The sequence below is a fragment of the Cupressus sempervirens genome, chromosome 1, assembly GCF_028749045.1.
Source record: "Cupressus sempervirens isolate cs-2001-9-10 chromosome 1, ASM2874904v1, whole genome shotgun sequence".
Taxonomy (NCBI): Eukaryota; Viridiplantae; Streptophyta; class Pinopsida; order Cupressales; family Cupressaceae; genus Cupressus; species Cupressus sempervirens.
Genome location: NC_143118.1, coordinates 834,619,385 through 834,643,359, shown reverse-complemented (window position 1 = coordinate 834,643,359; position 23,975 = coordinate 834,619,385). Strand labels below are relative to the sequence as shown.

General features: G+C 37.4%; 1 protein-coding gene across 2 annotated transcripts in view; it reads left to right on the top strand.

The window, feature by feature from the left end:
* LOC149580442 (uncharacterized) overlaps nt 1–23,975 on the top strand; it is a 165,237-nt gene that overhangs the window by 136,541 nt on the left and 4,721 nt on the right. For both annotated transcript variants that reach the window (XM_089790913.1, XM_089790923.1), the window contains 8 exons: nt 4,129–4,193; nt 4,316–4,382; nt 4,482–4,542; nt 4,788–4,846; nt 4,983–5,063; nt 5,241–5,352; nt 6,876–6,964; nt 7,095–7,151. In XM_089790913.1, the coding sequence (XP_089647039.1) occupies nt 4,129–4,193; nt 4,316–4,382; nt 4,482–4,542; nt 4,788–4,846; nt 4,983–5,063; nt 5,241–5,352; nt 6,876–6,964; nt 7,095–7,151 (591 nt within the window). The remainder of the gene's footprint in view (nt 1–4,128; nt 4,194–4,315; nt 4,383–4,481; nt 4,543–4,787; nt 4,847–4,982; nt 5,064–5,240; nt 5,353–6,875; nt 6,965–7,094; nt 7,152–23,975) is intronic.

The window sequence follows — 23,975 nt, the reverse complement described above, 5'->3', positions numbered from 1 at the left end:
CTTGCATTACCATTGCTTCACTTTCAAGAGTATCTTCAAGTAATCATTTTTGCCTGAAAGGAGTTATTATAGGGTAGCAAAGTGTTTGCCTTTCTAGATACTAGAGCCATAAATAACTTCATTAGTGCATGCATGACAACAAAATGGAGATTACATGTGAAGGAGGTTCCTAAATTTGATGTTAAAGTTGCAAGTTGTGATCGTCTAAGTTGTTCTGAGAAGATTCCACAACATAGGATCCAGTTGGGTGATTATACATTAGTGGCTGATATTTAATGTCATTGAGTTGGATAAATTAGATGCAATCTTGGGTTTATAGTGGCTTTAGACTATTGGCGGTTTCACAACTGATCATAATTAGAAATAGTTAGAGTTCATGAGAGATGATCAACAAGTAATTCTAAAGGTTACAAAAGAAGGTGGTCCCAAGATTTTATCATCTCATTGGATGGAGGCTATTATGAGACATGATGATATTGAATGGGAACTTAGTGTTTCATAACTACCAAATCCACTTCTGATATTGGACAACAACATCATATAGACATACAGTTTGTGCTTGATAAGCACAAGGGGTTTTTTGGGGACATTTTGACAGGTACACCACTTGATTGTGGATTTGAGCATGTGACAAAGCTAGAAGACAGAGTTAAGCGTGTTATCACCACTTCCTATTGTCATTCAATATATTTCAAGGAGGAGATTCAGAAAACAATGGTGGTGTTACCTCCCATGGGACATAATAGACCCAACTCTAGTCCTTTTGATTCTTCAGCTATCTTGGTTAAGAAGGATGGAACTCTACGGACGTGTATTGATTATCGTGCTTTGAATAAAAGGACCCTAAAATACAGGTACCCTATCCTACACATTGATGAGTTGTTTGATGAGTTGCATGGGGTTGTTTACTTCTCGTAGATAAATGTTCAATTGGGATACCACCAGATTCGGGTTCGTGAGGAGGATGTGCATAAGATAACATTTAGATGCCACTACTGATAGTATGAGTTTTTGGTGATGCCATTTGGTCTCACTGACGCACCTGCTACATTTCAGTCATTTATGAACATCTTTAATAAGCAAGTGCATAAGTTATTTTTGGTGTTTTTGATGATATCTTGATATTCAGTAAAACTTGGGAGGAGCACCTACAACATTTGGATGAAGTATTGAGCATCATGGACAAGTAATTTTCATACGATAAAGAATCCAAATGTGAATTTTTTTTGACAAAGATCCTATATCTTGGCCATTTGATAGGGGTTAATAGGGTTAAGGTACATTAAGAAAAGATACAAACAATTTTGGACTACCCAGCACTAAGAAATGTTTTTGGTATTGGGGGATTCCTTGGGCTTTGTTCTTACCACAAGAGATTTGTTAAGGGGTTTTTGCAACTTGTAGGTCCTTTCACAGACCTTGCTCACAAGGGAGCATTCAATTGATTAGTAGAGGCAGAGGAGATATGAGTACTTGTCTAGTGTTAGCACTTCTAGATTTCTCTCAGCCATTTGTACTGAAATGTGATGCTCCAAGTGAGAATTTTGATGCAGTGCTCATGCAGGATAGACACCCCATTGCTTATGGGAGCAGGAAGTCGGGGGAGAATGAGAGATTGTTTTGTACCTACGACAAGCAGATGTTGGTCATCATGCATGCATTGGCAAAATCTAGACAATACTTGGTGGGTAGGAGGTTTATAGTGAGGACAGACCATAACAGCTTGCGTTATTTCCTTGAGCAGAAAGAGTTGAATGAGCAAGAACAAAAATGGACAAATAAGATGCAGGCTTATGATTTTGACATCAAGTATGTCAAGGGCAAAAGGAATGTTGTGGCTGATGCACTTTAGAGGAGACCACCTACTACTACATGCTGTTGAATATCTAAGATTTCAGCTGATTTTAAGTGTCAACTTTTGGTTAAGTATTCCAAAAATACTTTTGCTTGCAAGCTTATGGATGGACAGATTCAAGGTGACAGGTATAGAGTTATTGATGATGTGATCTACTATAAAAACAAGATTTATTTAGTAACTGAATCCAAACTGAGGACAAGATTATGAAGAGCATTCATGATACACCATTAGCAGGTTATCTAGGTTATTTTAAGATTTACATGCTGATCAGAGAGAGGTCCTCGTAGAAGGGTCTTAAGAATGATGTCCTTAAGCATATTAGGGAGTGTTTATCATATTAGCAGAACAAGTCTGATCATATGTACCCTACTGGTTTGTTACAGTCATTACCTATCCTTGAGCAAAAATGGGAAAGTATGTCCATAGACTTCATCACAGATCTACTAAGAGTGTGGGGTAAGGTTAGTATTTTTGTTGTGGTTGACCGACTGACTAAATATGCCCATTTTTATGCTATTACAGTTGATTCGATAACCTCTTAGGTATCAGAGTTATTTTTCAGAGAGGTTTTAGATTAGATGTTCTACCTAAGACCATTGTCAATGATAGGGACAACAACTTTAGCATTTTTTGGCAGGAACTATTCAGATTGGCAAGAACAAAGTTGACTCCCAATACCACCAACCATCCTCAGACGAATGGATAGACAGAGATAGTGAACAAATGGTTAGAAGGTTATCTCCATAATTATGTTGCAGGGCAGTATAGAGCGTGGATCAAATGGCTATATTTTGGAGAACATTGTTATAATTTGACATACCATATTACCATGGGCATGCCTCCCTTTAGAGCTCTTTATGGTTGTGAGCCCTTGTCTTTTATGGAATAAACTTTTGATGACAGCAGGGCTCCACAAGCTAAAGATTAGTTACATGATCATTAGGATACTATCAGAGCTCTTCGAGATAACATTTAGCATGCATAGAATTAGCAAAAGATATATCTTCATCACCACCGGACCGAAAGATCTTTTGAGGTTGGGGATATGGTGTGTTTACAACTCCAACCATACATGCAAAGTTCATTGAAGAAGTGTGGCTTAGAAAAGCTTAGACCCAGATTTTATGGACCCTATAGGATAATGAAGAATGTTGGACAAGTGTCCTATGAACTTGAGTTGCCAGATGATAGTCGGATACATAATGGTTTTTATGTTTGTTGTCTTGAAAAGGCTATTGGACAACATGTTGTGCCTACTCCAGGATTGCCCCTGTTGAATCAGGGAAAACTAATTTTGATTCCAAGAGTGGAGTTAGAGGTAAGAGAGAAGCAACTCAGAAACTTTATGGAGTTCAGTCATGTCATCACCTAAATCACATGGGCAAGGTTTTTCCGATCAACTTGAGGTACTAGTGGTTGACGAACCAGTTCTTCGAGTTGCAACTAGCAAGAAGAGTTCACAACACTTCATACACTCGAGGGGATGCCCCATAAGATATCTTGCTTATTTGGAGTCATTTTGATTTTGGAGTAAACTAAGTAAGGTTATTACATGACTTCTACATAACAAAATGCTTGTAAAGATGCGTTTAAAGTCCATTATAGGCTTCTTAAGTCATCTAATTGTGCTTTTTAGGAGTCATTGCACATTGTCTTGGGTATCATTCACTTGCCATAAGGAAACGTAAACCCAGGAAATATGTAACTTTAATGGAATTTTACACACGTAAGTGGGCTTTAAAAGCAAGATTAATTGGCAAATTGGGGAAATTGGGATTTGAAGCATGGGATGCCAAAAAAGCAATGGCAACACGCATGTGAAATCTATTTAATATTTTTTCTTCATTTTCCTGTCAGTGCCCCCTGCAGTTTGAAAATTTATTTGCATTTTTTATTTTTGAAGTATATGATATTTTCAACTTGTATCATGCCTATTTTCTGTTTCTTGATTCCCAAGTGTCAGCCAACAAATTATTTTGATTTTGGAGTAAACTAAGGTTAGTTGATTCAAAGTTTTCTGTAATTATGGCATCTACTATCTCAATAGTATGGTGAAGTTAAAGAGGCTCTATTGTAACAATTTTACAGGAGTATTCATGTTTAAATAATAAATCTGCACTTTTATTTTATGTGTACTTTAGAAAGTCAGTTCCATTATTTATAACAAGTTTGAAAAAAGTCATTAGATTAATCTTAGGAAATTATTATTGCTTTGGTTTCTTTTGAGAGGAATCTGATTAATGGCATTCTTTTACTTTGACCAACATCAGCTTAAGATCATGACTCCATGCATTCTATTTGCTGGACCTCTGGGTGTTGGATTTGGGTGCCTCAAGTAAGTGCTGGATGGGTTACTTCAGATTGCATGAGGACAATTAATAAAATTATATATTAGTCTGTTTTACTAAATTTTGCGTTGCACTTCTGATTTCTATCTTGTGATTGGTTTACTGACAGTTCTTCTGGGATTTATCACATTCCTTCACTGATTCCATCACTGTCAAGCATGGCAATTATTTTTGCTGTAAGATAATTTCAGTTATTGGATATTTGATTGCATTTGATGTTTCTTGAAAGGCAGTTAGTCCTAACACTTTGTTATTTTGGGCACTTATAACTACAGATCGCCATACATTTTTTAAGTTGCAAGGCCAATGCATTTGCATCACGGACTTCTTTTTCTGGTATGCAACTTGCAACTCGTCAACAAAATTTGATTGATTATTAATATGTGCAATAGTGTAGCTTTTCCAACGTTTAAACTTTGATCATTAAATTTGCTTCTCCAGTTTTTATTTGCAAATTCTACATTTGTCTCTTATGAGTTTTACCCTGGTAAAATGTAAAATTATTTCTATGAGTGCTTCACCTAGTTAATAAGTCTACGGGATGAACTTTCACAAGTTATAAGCTTAGTTGCCAATTACAGGTGCCATTTTTTTAGCATCTGGGGCTTCTGTTGGGGCTTTAATACAGTGGCTAGTGCAGGTAATGTATTCTTACTTAATAACTCATTGTCAGCATGTCTTTTCTTGGAAAAGGTTGTTCTTTCTATTTGTTATCTTTTTCAGGGCATTTATTCATTTTACATTGCAACAATATTTTTGTAACTGCAAAAAAATAGGCAATTTTTCAGCGAGAAGCTGGTTTTAGTATACTGAGGACATTATGGACAAATCCCTTTACTGATGCTGACATGCATGAGGTTAACACTAAACAATCTCCTAGTTTTAAATTTTTAATAATTGGAATTTTGGTTGACTTTTGCATTTGCATTTTCATTAAGGGAACGCTGGGAATTTACTTTGGAAAGTGATACTGTGCTAAGCTCTTCTTATGTCTTATGATGTGTGTTGATCAGAGTATGTTTTTTTGACGACAGCTTTTTGCTGTGGTACTGCCAGCAATTGTTGGGTCAGGCATGTTCCAAATTGCTACATTCACAGATCTTTACTTTGCATCTTTCATTCCAGGTGCTGCTGCAAGTATTTCCTGTGAGCAACTGAAACTTTTTATCACTGTATCATTTAGGAACAGGAAAAACAAGTTTTCCAGTATTTTGAATTTAACTTTGTTGTTTCTGTTTTTTTTGAGCCCTTCAGTTAGTCCCTAATGTTCATGAATCATTACTGTTGCCATTCAAAGAAATAATTGAAATAAGGAAGATTAAATCTTGTAGAATAAAACCAACAGTTCATATTATTGACTAACCATTTTTTCGTTGCACGGACGAAGTTATTAGTTTCGATCAGTCGCAATTTGTCAGTTGGAGATTGGAATGGAATTACCACTTCTTTGTTCTGCAGTCATCGTCAAATTTGAAAAATGGTTTCAGTGAATATTATTTGCACAAAAAGAAAAAGCTTCTTCCAAATTATTTCTTGCTATAGTTTTATTTCACCTTCATTAAAATTACTGTGGCGTCGACAATAGATTGGTGAGAATTTGGCTCAATGAACATTCAACTATTGGTATTCATCTAATAGCTGATGGCTTTTCTTTATATTCTATATTTAATGTGGCATGATATCTAGCTCTCTCTTCTTCCAAATCATTCCTGGCTACTGTTTTATTTTACCATCATCAGAATTAATGAGGTGCCCACAATAGCTTGGTGACAATTTGGCTGAATGAGCATTCAACTAGTTCTATTCATCTGGCAATTGATAGTTTTTCTATATAATCTTGTTGACCCCTATATCGAACTAGACAAAATTTAAACTTTTGCATTAGATTCATTATCTGGCTAGTTGAGATATGGATGTTTTGTAAAAATACTTTCAAGATTGGTGTCCATAAGAGTTTTGGTCAAGAGTTTTCACTCTAAGTCTTGTGGTGGGATGGTCGATAGTCTCTTAGATTCTCAAACCATTGAAATCATTATGAATACTGAACTCTAATCAGTCAACACGTGTGGCTAAGAAAAATAACTTATATTAACTATTCGCATTGGTTATAAGAACTAAGGTGGCCAAGTAGCCAAATGTTCACATGCTTATAATTGGAAACTTGGCTAAATTTAAAGGTAGTTGACATCTCTGATAAAGATGAGTATTTGAAGCTGTCGCTAAACTTTTCTTTCCAATACATAAGAAGTCACACTTAGCATGAGATTGTCATAAACCTTGATGCTTGTGGGGAGTTTTTTTAATCAGATATACGAAAAGTTGGCGAAGCTATTGTAACACCCAATGACTATTAGCATGGGTGATGGGTGGTGATTCGTCAAACTTTCAAGTTAAAAAATTGATGTTGTGGTCAGAGGTTTTGGTGTATTTGGAAAGTTCAAAAATATCTTCCACCATTGATGCTCATAGATCAATTCAGTCATCTCATGCAATTTCTACAAATTAATATTGAGTTAATTGTGAGCTAACATATATTGACTGAGAACAGTTCGAGAATCAACAATTTATTTAGCAAATTGTGTTTCATCTCTATGAAATATGGTGGTCTATCCTTTCTAGAGCAGCAAGGAACTTGTGATTCTATTTCTTCTTATTGCGGGTGTTTGCAGATGCAAATCTTTTAGCCATGGCTCCATTGGGCATACTTTCTAGTTCAATACTGGTGCCACTTTTGCCTATTTTATCTCAGCTTTCAAAGGTATGTTTACTAGTTCTATTTTCATTTTGGAAAGCTGTAAATTTGACATAAATTTTGCAATCTGCTAGGATTAACTCCAACTTTAAGTGGACTTATTGTTTAACTGTCAACAATCTCGTTAATTACAAAGCCAAGCTTGTGGCCAAGACTAAAGGAGCGACTGAAACAAGGAGTTCTATTGTGCATGGTAAGCAAAAATCCACAACATTAAGAGTCAGAAAAGTCCATGTAAAATTTATTTGCTTTCTATTTTTTTAAATTTTTAAATGGACTCCACAAAACAATGGTCACTGAATTTTAAATCAAGATGGTATTCGCAAAACAACTTATACCCAGTTGAAAGGGGTTCTTTGTACACCTAAAACAAGATAATTTTAATATTAGAAAGTAAAATTGTTTCCAAAGTTAATGAATTTGTACAGATAACAACTACATAAAATCAGCATACCAGAATGATCTCATGATATGATATCATACATGTAACATGTTTTGTATTGGGACATCATTCAGAGTTGCAACTTGTAATATTTTTTTAAGATTGTATGGGTTGTAGTGAACCAATAAGTAACATATGGGTCAATGAAGATTGACTCAATTGTATCCAGTTGAATCTTGATAAATTGACGTATGATCTCCACTTGTATGAAACGAATGAGCTTGGGAGCTCTATAATTAATGGCTCACTGGGCATGACACTTGCTAAAGGTGTTACTAATGGGATAGCAAGCTAAGTGAGCTTGATTGTGTGGGAAACTCCACGGAAAAGCACACTTGTGTTAGAGCAGTACTAAGATTGATGATCTCCTAAGAAGTTGTGGTGTTTCACCCTTATGAGCATCACCTAGATGCAGTAAGTGTTGGAAAATACAGATCAATAAAGATCAACCTGAAGCTGTGCAAGTGAATCCCAATAAACCCATTTGGATGCGAATTCCAAAGCAGATACGGGATGCGGGGATATTTTTTTTTGGGATGCAAATGCAGGAGGAAACGTGTGTATATATATATGCAAAGAAATGCAAGAAATATACAAAAACAAACCATTTGATAGTATGACTATGAATCTATGATACTTAACCCTTTATCAAAATTCAAGATATTTCAAAATTTATATGATATATCAATATGTTCTTGTCCAACATTAGCATTTAGTCTGAGACAATAAGTTGAAATAGGTCATGTTCAAGATTCCAACAAAATAAAAACATATTTCGAAGTTAATGATTGAAGATTCAATCAACTTGCATCAGAGTCTGATTCTGAATCATAGGGGTTCGCAAGAAAATTCACATTCTCATCATTATCTCCAACTGCTGAAAGATCATTTGAACCTAACATGGTTCCACTAATGCTAGATGCACCATGTGCCACGCTATCATCATCACCATCTTTGACTGTAATAAGATCATGATGTGTTGCATCCAAATCTGCACACTCAGAGGCTACATCCCAAAGCTTTGTTGCCCCTTCCTTGTAATGATCATTCTTACGTGACAAAAGAAGCAAGTTGGTGTGGACAAAGACCAAGTCCTCAGCTTTCTTGGAGCCCAACCGGTTGTGCTTCATTGAATGGATAAAGGAGTATGTACTCCAATTCCTTTCAGCAATAGAAGAACTAGCAACCTAGATAGTTGTCACAAAATATACAAATGAAAAGCAAATTAATTTTTAAAAATGTGTGAAACACTAAATTCTAGAATGCAAGTGTAAACATAAAACTTTAAAACTTTAAAACAAATTTACAAAACAAAATAAAAAAACTTATTTGTGATAGCACCTTGATTGCAAGAGGTTGAAGATGCTTGAAAGGTTGACCATACATGTACCACCATGTGATAGCTCCCATTCTATTTTGGTCCTTTACTGCAAATGGAAAATGCCTTAACCTCGAAGCAAACAACCCAAATTCTTCACTCACTTTTTCATGCATTTCTTCCAGTGGGAAGAGTCTTATAAGAGCTTTGTGGCACCCCTCAGCAACCTCCTCATCCGCAAATGGTGCAACTCTACCCAGCATACCAACTACCTCCTCACTATAGTACCTAAGAGATAAGGCATATGCAAGGAGGTGCAATGGGGTAGTCATCTTATTCTAGTGATGGTGGATAATTGCTTGCACTTGTTTGCATAAGGCTTCGCATTGTGTGGGGTCACTCTCATGTGCTTGTATAGAATGTTTTACCTTCTCAACCATGGTGTCCATGCCATCATACACATTCCCCAAGTAAGGTGTATTCGTATCAGCAAAACGGAGCATAGTCACGATGGGCTTGGTGAAATCCAATACATATGCCACACGAGCCCACCAACTCTCATTCAAGATCAAATCATTGATCCTCTGTGTTCTTTCTGAATTTGAGATCTTCCATATTCCCCATTGCTTACCAATGACCATTTGGCCCAATGCATCTTTTACCTTGAGGAGTTGTCTCATAACAATTGTATGAGATGCAAAATAGGTCTCAACAACCTAAGCAAGTTTACAATATGTCAATTGATAATATAATTTTAATTTTTAATTTTTGACTAAATTACAAATCCATGAAACTTAGTAATTAAAAAAAATCAATTTACCTTCAGCAACTCCAATTTGGAGTATGTTCTAAAAATGGATTGTGACGTGGTGGTTGGTCACAAACATTTGTATGTCCTCCCCCTCTTGGTATATTTTCTTCACCCACTCTATTTCAGTGCCAATCCTCTGCATGATCAAGTTAAGGGAGTGAACAATGCATGGGGTCCAAAAAATATGCTCATACCGACTCTCAACTAAAGCACTCGCTCCCCTACAATTTTTGGCATTGTCTATGACCCCCTGCACCACATTCTCATTGCCCACCATCTCGATGGCCTTGATGAGAATTCTAGAAATGAATTCAAAATCCTTCACTTGCCCCTCACAATCAATAGCCTTCAAAAACATTGCCCCTTTGGGGGAAACTGCAATCACATTAATCAGTGGCTAGTTTTTTGTATCCTTCCAACCATCTGACACAATAGTTAGACCCGAAGTTTTCCAAGATTTTTTGATTGGTTAAAGATCTTTCTCTATATCTGTCTTCTCTTGTTGCAATAGAGTCATACGCACCTTTTCATACCCTAGGCTTGTGTAGTCAGCTGGTGATTGTTTGATTGTTGCCACCATTTCCTTCCAATATGGCGATCTCACTAAGTTGAAAGGAAGCCCATTCACATAGAGGCAACGTGCAATAGCTTCATCAGCATGGTCTCTTGCCTCCATTTTAAATGCAATGTGCAATGGGCCTCTTTTGCGGGTTGAAATTCCCACTTCTTCCTCATCCTCTCCTGGCATAGGTACTTGCAAGAATGGGTGTTGGGAGAATGCAATTGGTTTAGTGGGTGCATGCAACTTGCTCTTTGAGGAAGGACCTTGATAGTAGCTTTTTTTGATCTATTGATCGATGCATCAACAGCTTCTTCTTCTCTTACAAATGAAAGTATTTTTGCATTAGTCACCCCAGTACCATTTTTGCCTTTGCACATTCCAAATCCTTTGCCAGTTGGGCCCATAAAATGAAGCTTCACTTGGGAATATGAGCTATTGAAAGGTTTTCCTTTGTTACTTTGACAATAATTGCACTTCCAATAGTATGAGCCACCTCTTGAAAGCTGTGATATATGTGTTGTATGTCTCCACAAAGGATAACATATATCAATTTTGAAATTATACCAGTCCCTTCCCCTCCTTGTCCCCCCATTGAACTTTGACTAGCACTACCACCAGTATCCATTCTTGCCTAGTTTTTTGCAACCTATTCCATAAGAAAATAAATAAATTTTAATTAGGTCATAACAACAATGAACATCATGCATATAAGTGGAAAGAAGTGAGAAAAAACTATTAAAATAGATACCCAAACTTGCTTCTACATATCTTTCAAAAAAAAAAACTTGAAAAAAATTCAAGAACTTGAAAAAATTCATCAAAATACTCAAGAATGAAATTGATCACTTACCTTGAATGATTTAAACTCCTTTGAGAAATCTATCTCTCCCTCTTCGAAAATGTTGAACTTGGCTTCACAGTGACAATGCAAACTAGAGACCAAATGAGAAGTGGTTGTAGGTGCAAACAAAGTTCCAAAATGAGTTGTGAATGCTTCAATATTCACCTTTAGGGTCATTTTAGTGTTTCATAGCAAAAAATGACCTAAAAATACAATTATAACACGTGTTTAATGGGCAACTTAAAGTGTTTAAAACTTTTTTCTTTTTTTTTTTTTGCTTTTCCAGCCGCTCTCGGATGTGTCTAGAAGCCCTGCGGATGCTGGTCGGAAGCCAGCTGCAGGCTCCTCGATGCATCTTGGCTTCTAGATGCATCTGGGAGCCTGTGGCTGGCTTCCAAATGCATCCAAGAGCTTGCGGCTAGCTTCCAGCCAGCATCCGCAGGGCTTCCAGACGCTTTTGGCATCTGTCTGCATCGGATGCAGAAGCCAGGCCTAGTATCCACGAATTGGTATCCTAGCAATAAACTATCACATAGCTGCAAAAATTCACTTCCATGAAAATAAACAAGTATAATCTACATTTGATTGCACGTTTTAGTTAGAAAATAGTGATAGGTGATTAGTATTATTGTTTCCTCCTTGTTGGCATTGTAGGCTCTAAATTCCTCATTGTTTATGGGTTTGTGCGGTTTGATCATTCTGCATGTCTTGAACCCCTACAATTGTTTATTGTTCTTCCTACATCATAACCTTTCATGATGTTTCTTAATGTCATTTTTTGGGCAAAATTTGCTTGTTGTTAGTAAAGTTATAAAAATAGCCAACGAGTAGATTAGCATATAGTTGGTAATTATTATGTAGCCGACAAGTAGAATTAATTATTTCGGAATGGGCGCGACGGTTGAGTCACCCCTTCGGAATGGTATATGTACACTGTCCGAAATGGACTTTGGATCATTGTGGTAATCATCATTATAAGCAATCATATCACTATGTAATCTCTTCGGCATATATGCGAATAATAAAAGGAGTACTGTTGTGTTACATGTTCTTGTCTATTGTCTGTATGCATTAAACTATTTACCCCATACGATAAACATTTGGTGCCATTGCCCAATGGACTTGGAATGTAGGCAGAGGAATGGAAACTAATGCAGAATCAGCTTAACAAGGATAGAAATAAGATAAAGGGAAAAGATGAAATATGCACCGCACAAGAAATTTTAATTTTGGCACAACAAGCTGAGCGCAGACAAAGACTTCAGCAAATTGCTGACGGACACCAAAAGGATGAAAGGGCACAGACAAAGGGAGTGCATCCATCTAGCAGACAAAGGAGTGCCGAAAAATTGCTAGAAGAGATTTGACAGCCGTTGAATTTGGTGGAAGAAACAAGGGAGGAATTTCTTAACCTATATACGCCGAGGGAAGAGAATCCAGACGGAAGGGAATTAACTCACACGGCTCGGAGTGCCAAGGGAGCACGAGCGTGGAGTGAACTCTTCGTCTGCGATACACTTCCGGAATGGACAACTTCACTTGAGGAAAATCCTTTTTCACCAAGTAACACAGTTGTTGGAAATAAGACAACTGTTCGAAATAGCGTGGGTGTTCAGAGCAATGCGGGTACACAACAAGTACCTCAAACTCGAATAGTAATGGCTGGACTAAAGGAAAAATTGCCAAAGTTTGATGGTGATAAAATGGCCGATCCAATCGGACACTGTAAGATATGCGAAACAATTTGGACGGCGAAAGGCGTAATTCACACGGATGAATGGGTCTGACAATTTCTAGCAACCCTAAGGGGTGTAGCAATTGATTGGTTTGCCGACGCAGATCCCCAAAAATTAACTTCCTAGGCAACAGTTAAAAAGGAGTTTATCACCGAGTTTCAATGGCTGCGAGACGACAATGAGATCATAGCAGAAATCTACACCACAAAGCAAGGGAAAAATGAAACAATCTGTGTATATGCTAGAAAACTAAAAGAATTAATAAATAAAATGGAAAGTAAGCCAGCAAATGGGCTGAAAAAGAGATGGTTCATTGAAGGACTATGCCTCGAATTAAGAAAGAAAATGAAGAATGTGTCGCCATCATCATACACCGAAGCATACAATTGGGCGATGGACTTAGAGAGTGAAAAGAAAACGAAAAAAAAGAAGAAAAGTAGCTCATCCGACTCAGATGATGCATCTTCGGAAGAAGATAGCAGTGGTGATGAAAAGGACAGTAAGAAGGTCCGAGCTCTCCAGAAGGATATGATCAGAATGATGAAGGAATTTAAGAATATGCAGAAAGAGACGAAGGGAAACGAGCTATGGTGCACAAAATGCAAGACAGAAGGTCACACGAGGGGGTCCTGTCCAAAAAACCAATTCTGTGATATCTGTCAGATTATGGGACATTCCACAAAAGACTATCCCTTCAATATGAAAACAACAGGGCATCAGTAAGTGCTTCTAACACAAGAGGCTTCCGTGTCAGGAGGGAGCGGAAACACAAGCAATGATGGTGCTATTTCGGGTGGGTATAGAAATAATAGAAGAGGGCAAAACAACAATACCAACAATAATAATGGGGGCCACAGCCGAATTTAGTATGATGCGAATGGCCACCCGATGGTTCAATGCCGAGCATGCAATTTGTGGGGCCACTTTGCACGGAACTGTACATCAACAAATGCAACAAAGTTGTTATGCAGATGGTGCAGTCCTGGAGATCATGAAGATGCCAAGTGCTCGAAATCAGGAGCGAATTTGATCAGCATCGGTGCAGACGAAGAAGTCTTGGCAGTCACCCGTAAACAAGCAAAACTGTACCCCAACCCAACAGAAGAAAAGAAGAGATTGGAAAAAGCGCGAGCGGAAATTGAGAAAGCAACGCAGGTAGAGAAATCACAATTGAAGGACACACCAGTACCTCAACGAGGAATTGTGCAGAACAAAACATCATAAGGCAGATATTACAAACTGAAATACCAGTCAAGTTAAATGATCTGATCCTCATAGTGCCTCAACTTCAATCGACACTCACAAACATCGCTCCAACTACTAAACTACCAGGAGAACATGGAAGGGAGAAGGAAAGTGGAGCAAGCGCAGTAGACCCAATGCTGCTCGCCCTCACATCCAGATGGCATCTGACAGTCGTAGAGATGGGTATATTAGGAACGATCCTTTCAGACACAGTTGTGGATAGAGGTTTAGGGGTAAATGTCCTACCAGAAGATACTTGGAAGAAGTTGGGACAGCTGACATTGTGGCCACCTACATTCCAATTACTAATGGTAGACCAACACGGCATTAAACCTCTTGGGATCCTAATGGCACAACCAGTGACTATAGGAACACAGTCGTTCCTACTCGACTTCGTTGTCATCCCGTTGAAGAGGAGAGGATATGACGCCATTTTGGGCTGAGGATGGCTTGTACAAGCAAGGGTTAAGCATGACTAGAAGAAGAATACCCTATCAATGGAGCGCGGAGGCAAAAGATTCGTAATTGACCTGCACACACAAATGGTAGGTGAGGAGGCAGCGTCGTCAAATTCTGAAGGCGAAGTTGGAGGGGATGACGAGGAGAAGAAGAGAATACAACCTGATGAAGAGGGAGTATTGAGACTGGAAGGAGGGTCGAATGAGGACGACCTAGACTCATTGAACGGCCTTTTTCCACTGGCAGATGGAGGATTATGAGCTATAATACGCTAAGGGTCGACGAAAAGGGAGAGGAAAATGAATGTTCGAAGGAACACAAAGAAGTGGAAGAAGGAAAGGCAATTACGGCTGAAGATAAAGGCAACAAAAGGAAAGATTCCACCGTATGGTAAACGGTGAACGGACCGCACGGAAAGAAAAGGTTACACCACACCATGAAATTAGTAGAAAGGTGTCGGCAGCAAGGAAAACACATCGTACGGTCTGCACAGGAAACAAAGAGGAAGGGCTTAATAAAAACTTCAGCAGTACGGAGTGAAGGCTCTAAAATCAAGAATACAGTTATTAACAGCAAGGAGTGGTAGTCGACGAAATTCATGGTACCGAGTTTCGAGAGCAAACTGGACGATATGGAAAATCTGAAGGAGAGATCGTGTAACTTAAATAAACTTGATGAGCATTGATTGCAGGTGTACACTTGATTTGTGTCACACTCTAAACCATTCTATCCAAACGATTCCATGAGTTGGAATGTTCGGATGCCGGCTTAGAGCTCCCTATCCACGGAGTGCAAGAGAGTGTATTTCAAGTTCAAGGGCTCTCAGATGAGCTTTAGAGATACTCTTCTTGCTAGTAAACCATGCAATGGGAGGTTCCAAAAACAAGATGCAAGAATGCAAATGTCTCAAGGAGTTCCTCAAGAATGCAATGCAAATGAAAATTAAGCTAGAATGAGATGCAAAGTGGAGCTATGCTAAAACATGTATGAGAGTGTTACAATACCATTATTAAGCTATGTGAGATTAAGCTACATGTAAAAATGAAAGCTAAGCTAAGCTAGAATGCCATGAATGAGAGAATGTAGACAAGAAAGAGAAGTTCTCCACAAAGCTCCAAAGAAACCTGTTAGAAAACCTGCAGCATAACAATATTCAAAATGAGGATTGGATCCTTTGAGGGGGAAAGCTCTCTCCCTTTTAAAGATGTATGGATGGTAGAGATCAAGATGAAGATGGTGGATGATCAACGGTGGAATTTGAAAATAGGAGTGATCCATGTGCACACACAAGTCAACCAATAGAATATAAGTTGACTTGTCATATAAGACAAAAGTCACAAAGCCTTTTCTTTTAATTGCAAAATAGAAAAAGGACTTTATGTGTGCACTTTAAGTGGGTTAGAAGAATGGGGTCTTTTATTTAATTAAAAGGGGACATGTTCTTTTAATCAAATAATGAACTTAGGATAGTATAGTCAAACTATAGGTTATAATCAAATAAATTGATTATTAGCAATTTGGTCTAGGTAAATGATTAAATTAATTTAGCCAAAATGTTGAAAAGGGGGCTAATAGTCTAGATGACCATTTTTAGGTGATTACATTTGCCCCTCTTTGACTAATGCGTGATCGATCTGGGAACACATTATGTCAAAGAAAATAAAAAGCCAAGTAGGCGGTGATAGATATAGATATCTGATTTCAAAGAATGAAATGCAGAAATAGATAGCAAGTCCTGAATGCACAGCCTGATAGTGGTAGTACTGAACATTAGGGAAAGATGATGTCAGAATTCAAGAAGAATGCTAACACTTAGCAAAGTAGATAGATTGAGAACAAGTGATAAGGTCAAACAAATGCTCCTAAGAAATAGATAGCTATAACAATCAGCAATAGAGTATTTCTACCCCCTTGGGATCGAAATTGAAATGAGGTAAGAGGAAGCAGAAACTAGCTAGACATGAGAAAATTGAGATATAGCAATGTCTAATATGACAGATAAATTATTAGAACCCAAGAATGACTATAAGAAACTGATAAAATGCCCCAGTTTGACTAGAGTTGACCTTGAAGGATATAGCATAAAAATTAGGTCAAATCTAGTAGAAAGATGATTTAGACATGAAATAGTGAATTGAAGTAGATATGAAGTATGGAAATGATGAAGACATGAAGAAATGAAGATGCCCCAGTGATGATTCAGAGATTAGACCTCAAAAGGTCAGCTAACTGCTCAGAAGAAAGTAGAATTTTAAAAGACAATTTTGACCATCAAGATGAACTCGAATTTGGATTTCGATCCCGAAAATGAATCTAGGATGTCAAAATTATTTAAGAGGTCAAACCTTTATATAATGTGATGATAAGATAGAAAAGAGATGAAGTGAAAGATTAAGAAGGTAAAGGATATGAACAAGAAGAAAGTAAAGAAATATATGAAAGGAGTTAGCCGATATGTCTATGAAAAGATGAAGAGAGAGCTCTCCCCATATGCAAGAATGCAAGACTAAGCTAGAAAATGAACCTAAAATGCAAGCTAATATGAAAAGTGGTTTACCAGCAAGAAGTGCATAACATTTAGACTCTTAATTTCATCATTGAGCATTTATTAGGGACATCATGAGATCATACAACCATCACTAGTATAACTATGAGGATATGAATATGATCGATATCAGATAGGTATGTGGAAATCCAATCTAAGCATCAGAGACATGTAAGTCAAGATAACTACGCGATTAGATTCCCTAAGTTTAATTTAGCAAGATTACACCTGTATTAAGGCATAAGCGCTAGGATAAACCCCAAGTGCGGTCTTGTGAAACAGTCAAGGATGATACATATATAAGTCAAAGTGTTGAATAGGACAAGCACAAATGCTTACAACACTATAGACAAACAAAGTATACCCACAAGCAGAAATCAAGAAAACATGTCCCATGCCCTCAGTCTTCTAGTCAATGACATCCTTGAAAGACTATTAGGGATGGAACATGTAGTAAATAAATTGTCATAGACAGCACACAAAGTAGATAAAGATTAGCATAGCTTAGTTGTTTAAGTGTTAAAGTGCGTGTGTGTAAGTCACTTGGCCATTTCTTCAAGACTTGATTCTGATAGTGAGAAATATCATGACATCCGAGACCGTAGGTAAACTATCTGAAAAGTGTTGAAAAAAACTTGATGTCAAGGTGGGGGAAGTGTTGAGAAACACTATTTTGTGAGTTGTCCAAGAAACCCTAATGCACAAGAATACCTCAATAGGCTAAGTAGTTGTGCCCTCGAGATGAGGACAAGAAACAATTCCAAGCCAAGAAATGTGTAGAGAAGTGGATGATTGAGACTGATAGACATAGGTGCAAGGGTTTCAAGTAGTGTCTGTTTCCAGATTTTCACCACTTGACAGATTTATTTATTTTTTTCAAGTTTTTTTTTCAATTTTTTGTATTTTTGTATTTTTTATTTTTTTTGGTGATACATCAAAGTGCCTATTGCTAGGTTTTCACTAAGAAGATTTTTTTTCAAGACATTTTCTAGTTTTTAGGATTTTTTCAGCATCATATATGATTTTTTGGATTTTTTAGAATAATTTAGAGATCACTAGTTCTCAAGCAAGATCACATCATTTTCTCCCAATGTCTAGCAAGGTATAGGACATGATGGAGAAACAAGCCGATGGATAAGAAAAGATGCATAAGAAAGGAATGTGAAGCAAGTGAAAGTGATCCTCAAGAATTGACTCCTTAAGAGTACCCAAGCTAGGGAAAGAAGTGAAATAGTCATATGAAGCATGTTTTGGATAAGCAATGGAAGTAATGAGAAAGATAGCATGTAGGATAAGCGGTGAAGCCAACAAGTGTGATAGCATATAAGATAAGCGATGGAAGCCAATGAGTAAGATAGCATGTAGGATAAGCAGTGGAAGCCAATGAGAGAGATAGCATGAAAGCGTGCAATCCAAGAGAGCAGACATGTCAAGAGGCCTATGAGAACCATGTTTGATTTATTATGATCAAGATCAAGGGGTCAACTAGATAGGATAGCAATGGGATAGAGCAATAAAAATAAAGCTCAAGATGGAGGCTATGAGTGAATGGGAGAGCACAATAGAAAATCTCATGGATAAGATAGCCAATATGCAAAGATAGCTCAACATTGTCAAGATCAAAGAGAGAAGAGGGGATAGATGGATGATGGAAGAATCACGCATGATGCCTGTTTGCCAGGTTTTCATCATGGTACTTATCTAAGGTGCCACAAGAAGTAGTTTTCACCATAGGATGGATTTATTTCTCTTTACTTTTGCTACCAAGGTGCCACAAGAATTGGTTTTCACCAAGGCACATTTTCATTTTTTTCATTTTTTCAATTTTTTCTTTTTCTTTTTTTTGAATTTTTGAATTTTTAGAAAGAGCTCAAGCTGTTTGAATGTAGATAGTGCTTCTATAGGAAAGATAAGTCATGATAAGCCAAGACCATAGAAAGGTATGCTCAAAGATGTTGATAGGGTGATGAAAGAGAAATGGTCGTAGGAAGAATATATTGAGGATAAGAGTTCATGTATAGAAAGTAAGTGTAAGCTTTAGAGGATTTCATGTGGATAGCTAAAATATTGGACAAGATCAACATTGACACATACCTTGAAGGGTATTGGAACAATGGAGGAATCATGGATGAAATAGCTTGAGATTTAGATGTATGAGGTGGTAGAAAAGATTTGGAAAAAAGTGGAGTGGAAGGCTTTGGAATATTTTTAGGAAGTTTTTTGGAAGAAGATGGAATAGAAGCCTTTGGAAGCTTGAATGTAAACTTTGAAATATTTTCAATATTCAAGTCTTTTAAAAGAGACTTGGGAATCCACATAGCTTTAGATTTTTCTTGTTCTTTGGGTGCTTGAGAGTGCATTTCTTCAATCATGGATTTAGGAACCCACATTTGCTCTGATTTAGCTCTCTTAATAGTGGACCTTTGTAGTCTCTTTTGTGCATTTTCCTTAGCATTATCATGTCGATTAGATGGGACATAGTGATCTTCATTTTTCAACGGATTCTTATGTTTGTTCTCACTTCCAAAGGAATTGGGATTTGTGGATGAATAAGGCTGATATGACTGGTTTAGATGGATAGATGGGTGAAAAGTCATCAAGGATGAGTGTCTTTGTTGATCTTGAGGTATGATGGGAGAGCTAGGAGTGGAAAGTGTCGAAGATGAAGGAACATAAGGTCCCAATATAGATGGAAGGTTTGAAGGCTTTAGCTTTGATGGATAAGGACCAAGGATAGACTTAGGAGATGCAAATGGATAGTGAAAAGGGATATCAACATCTTTAGATTGAGCAACATAGTCAAAGCCATCAATAGACTCATGAGTAGCTTTGATAGGAACAACATTTTTAATAGGAGCACTCGAAGCTTGAGCACAATTTTGAAGTGGATGTGGAGAAGTAGAACACAAGGGGATGCTTTGATCTTGACAAGTAGCTTTGGATAGCATAGGAAGAGAACTTTTCTCATAATTTTCAGTAAGCTCAAGGGAGATAATGGAAGTGGTGTCTTCATCATACTTAGGAGGTGGACAAGTTATAGGATATGGAGGGGAAAAATCTTGAAAGAGATGAAAGGGTGCTTGATCTTGATCTTTCTTGACATTTATAGCTTTTTCTTTTTGAGAGTCCTCTTGACATGGAGCCACTTCTAAGGACAAGGGAGAATGAAGAGTGAGTGGAGTAGTGCTTGGATTAGGCATAGTAGTGCATGAAGGTTGAGGATGTTTAGGATTAGTAGCATGAAAAAGGTTTGCAGCCAAGTGAAGGCTAGCTTGAGTTTCTTTTAGAGGTAGCCCTTGAGGATACATGTAGTCAATGTGGAAAGCATTAGGTTCTTTATTTGATGGAGGCAAGTTGGAAAGCTTTGAAGTGTTGGGAGATGCATGAGTGTTGGAAGAAGTGGAAGATGTAATGGAGCCACTACTAGACATAGGTTCATTAATGTAATCTTGCTCAAGAAAAGTATCCTCATCGCATGAATCATTAGAGGTATCAATAATTCCATTATCAATAAGATCTTGGATTTTATGTTTTAGCTCAATGCAATCTGAAGTACTATGCTCATTATGTTGATGATAAGCACAATAGATATCCAAGAATGGGTTTCCATATGAGCTAGACTTTGGTAACATGATGATCTTATTGCTAAGAAGTTCTTGCAAAGTGTCATCATAAGAATCTTCCAAGGGAGCAAAAGTTCTATTAGAAGTATGTCTAGGATCTTCTTGTTGTTTCTCAAGTGAATAGAATGCATTCATGTCTTCATCATTATCTTGGTCAAAGATAGGTCCATCATGAAATTTTGGAATAGGCTCAAAGTAGGTATCACTTGCTTGTCCTCTAAAGAGGTCTTTAGGTCTAGAAGATGAAGACATTTGATATCTTGAAGTAGAGCATGTAGACCTAGAAGAAGAGGATGACCTCAAAGAAGGTGACTCACATGCATGTAAAGACCTTAAGGAAGATTCATGTAATGATGCAATCTTCTCCTCTAACCTTTTCTCAAGTTTAGACTACATTTTTGTCATGCGCTTAGAGAAATGAAGGTAAGAAAGATCATTTGTCTCTTCTAGTTCTTTGTATTGTGCATATAGATCTTGAAAGTCTTTAGTGACATGGAGGATATCATGATTATCTAGATTTGGTTGAAGTTTGGTAGCATAAGGTTTAGATCCCATAGTTTTAGATGCAAAGCCAAGCATAAAATAGTCTAGAAGATAACTTGATGTTGAAAATATAGGAGGTAGAGTGTTCACTTGCCAAGATATTAGAGAGAGATTAAAGCGACTTGTCAAACAATATGTCCCAGAAACTTACGACATGAATGACTCAAGTCAATAGCTAGGCAAGATGCCCAAATAGCCAAATAGATAGAGCAAGCGGGGTGACAAGTGAACAACTCTCCAACCCATGAGTGTAGTCAAGAAATCAAGGCAACCATTTCAGCAAAAGGATAACTAGCAAGCATGCATAGACCATGAAGACAAAAAGACCAAGAGCACTAAGACCAAAGAGCCACTTTAAGCATGTTCAAGAACTAGAGACATAGAAGATAAAAATCAAATTATGAGACTCCCCTTAGCAAGCAACACAAGAAAAATGTTAAGACTTGATGCTTTGACTTGGTTGATAAAGTTTGACAATAGTTGATAGCATAGCAAGTTTGATGTTCAAAAGCAATTTCTTTCCAAGCAAGATAGTGACACATGGAGTAGTCTTCAAACAATCAAGCAAGGGACAAAGCAACTTTGCATGATACAAGCATATGTGAGGTCTCAAAAGAAATCCCTAGAACTATCATCATGTGTATGTTCCAAAGATTTCCACAGGTATACCACATTCGAGAACACATCAAGCAATATCTACCTAAAGGACATGGTTCATTACTCAACAACTTGGCCCATGCTTGATGCTCCTTTGCCTCACACCAAGTGGTTTCCCACAAGAGATATTGGCTTTGTCATGGAAATGCCATAAGCATAACCAAGGGAACACAGATGGTGAGTGTAAAATCTTGGGGTGATCCGAGTAGTCCACTAGGATTGATCCTTGCACCAAGAAGTTGAGTGGCTAAAAAAGGGTAGTTACTAACTTAGGGTGTTTAGATAGGGCTTTCGTTCATAGTGTTCCTCTTGCTCCCAATTACGGGACACCTCACCTTGCGATGAGTAACCGATCTCGCGATCACAAGAGTACCTTAAGCATTCTTGCCTAGTGATCTCCCTATGGTCGAAATCCCATAAGCGATCACACTAGGCGAAGACAAACACTACGTCTACCAAGGTTTTGTGTCTTTGATAGCCTTGAGTTTATAGTGGGTTGGAAGAGCCGGGTAATTTGCTTGTCCCCACTTGGGTCGTTCCTCTCAGGTTGTCCGAGAGCAGGCCCTCTAAAAGATTCTAAACTACACAAAGAGTGGATCAACTTTTGGAAGTCAAGATTTCTGATTCACCACAAGGGTGAAGAGCATACTCTCCTATTCCAATCATTTTCTCTCAAACACTCCAAGAAGATTCAGTTGCCTCTTACTTTTGAAACCAAATGGTAAGTCAAGATTTCTGATTCACCACAAGGGTGAAGAGCATACTCTCCTATCACCAAAAGATCCCAATTGTAAGTTTTAATATGCCTAAAAATAAACAACTAGTATATGCCGCACATGTAAAAATAAAGAACAAGCAAAATTGGATTTTTATGCATTGGGCAGCCCTGCAAACAATCGTTAGTAGCCCTTGTGCATTTGAAGCTTTGACATGCGTTCTTTTTATGCAATGTTTCAATTTTTTTCATAAGGATGGCAACCTGCAATCACAACTTGTTAGCACCACAAGTTAGTGTAAAATAACATAAAATACTGCAATAAAAAGTGGTTAGTTGACTCAAAAATCCAATTTATCTTCCAACCAAGTGCATGCAAAGAAAGTGCAAGTTAATCACAAATGCTCTCATTTTTACTCTTTGATTTTGACTTAGTCAACAAGATTGGACTTGTTTGCTATGATTTCGGATCCAAAAATAGAAATGAAAAGAAGAGACCCCTACTAAAAATTAGAGAGCTTTCCAAAAATGCAAGAAATTCAAAAAAATCTCTTCATTTGCGATCTAGAGACCAATTTTGTCAAAACAGGCTAGATTTATCAAATCGGATTTTTGATCCCTAATATGACCTCAAAAGTCAAAACACAAAGATAATACCCCTCTTAGAATTCAAAAACCTTTCTGAAAATGTAAGTTTTTCAAAAAAATGCGCTGATTTGCAATCAGAAACGACTTTTTATGAAAAACAAAGAAAAAATCTTAACTCTCGCAAATCACGTCAAAATGCTTTGAAAATTGGACTGAGACATTTTGAACACATAACCAACCTGCAAACAAAATTTCAGAACCAAACTCCAAGAAGTTTAAAAGATATGATTAAATCTTTAAACTAACTAGATTTTTGGTCTTCAAACCAATCTACTTATGGGTTGGCCTTAAAACCAAAGTGATAATTCTACAAAAGCACTTGATTAGATCCAATATGCTGCTGTAAAAAATTAGAGATAAGAAATGAAAGCAAATGGAGCTGAAAACTTGATTCATGCCCCACGGTGGGCGCCAAAAATGTACACTTGATTTGTGTCACACTCTAAGCCATTCTATCCAAATGATTCCATGAGTTGGAATGTTCGGATGCCGGCTTAGAGCTCCCTATCCACGGAGTGCAAGAGAGTGTATTTCAAGTTCAAGGGCTCTCAGATGAGCCTTAGAGATACTCTTCTTGCTAGTAAACCATGCAATGGGAGGTTCCAAAGACAAGATGCAAGAATGCAAATGTCTCAAGGAGTTCCTCAAGAATGCAATGCAAATGAAAATTAAGCTAGAATGAGATGCAAAGTGGAGCTATGCTAAAACATGTATGAGAGTGTTACAATACCATTATTAAGCTATGTGAGATTAAGCTACATGTAAAAATGAAAGCTAAGCTAAGCTAGAATGCCATGAATGAGAGAATGTAGACAAGAAAGAGAAGTTCTCCACAAAGCTCCAAAGAAACCTGTTAGAAAACCTGCAGCATA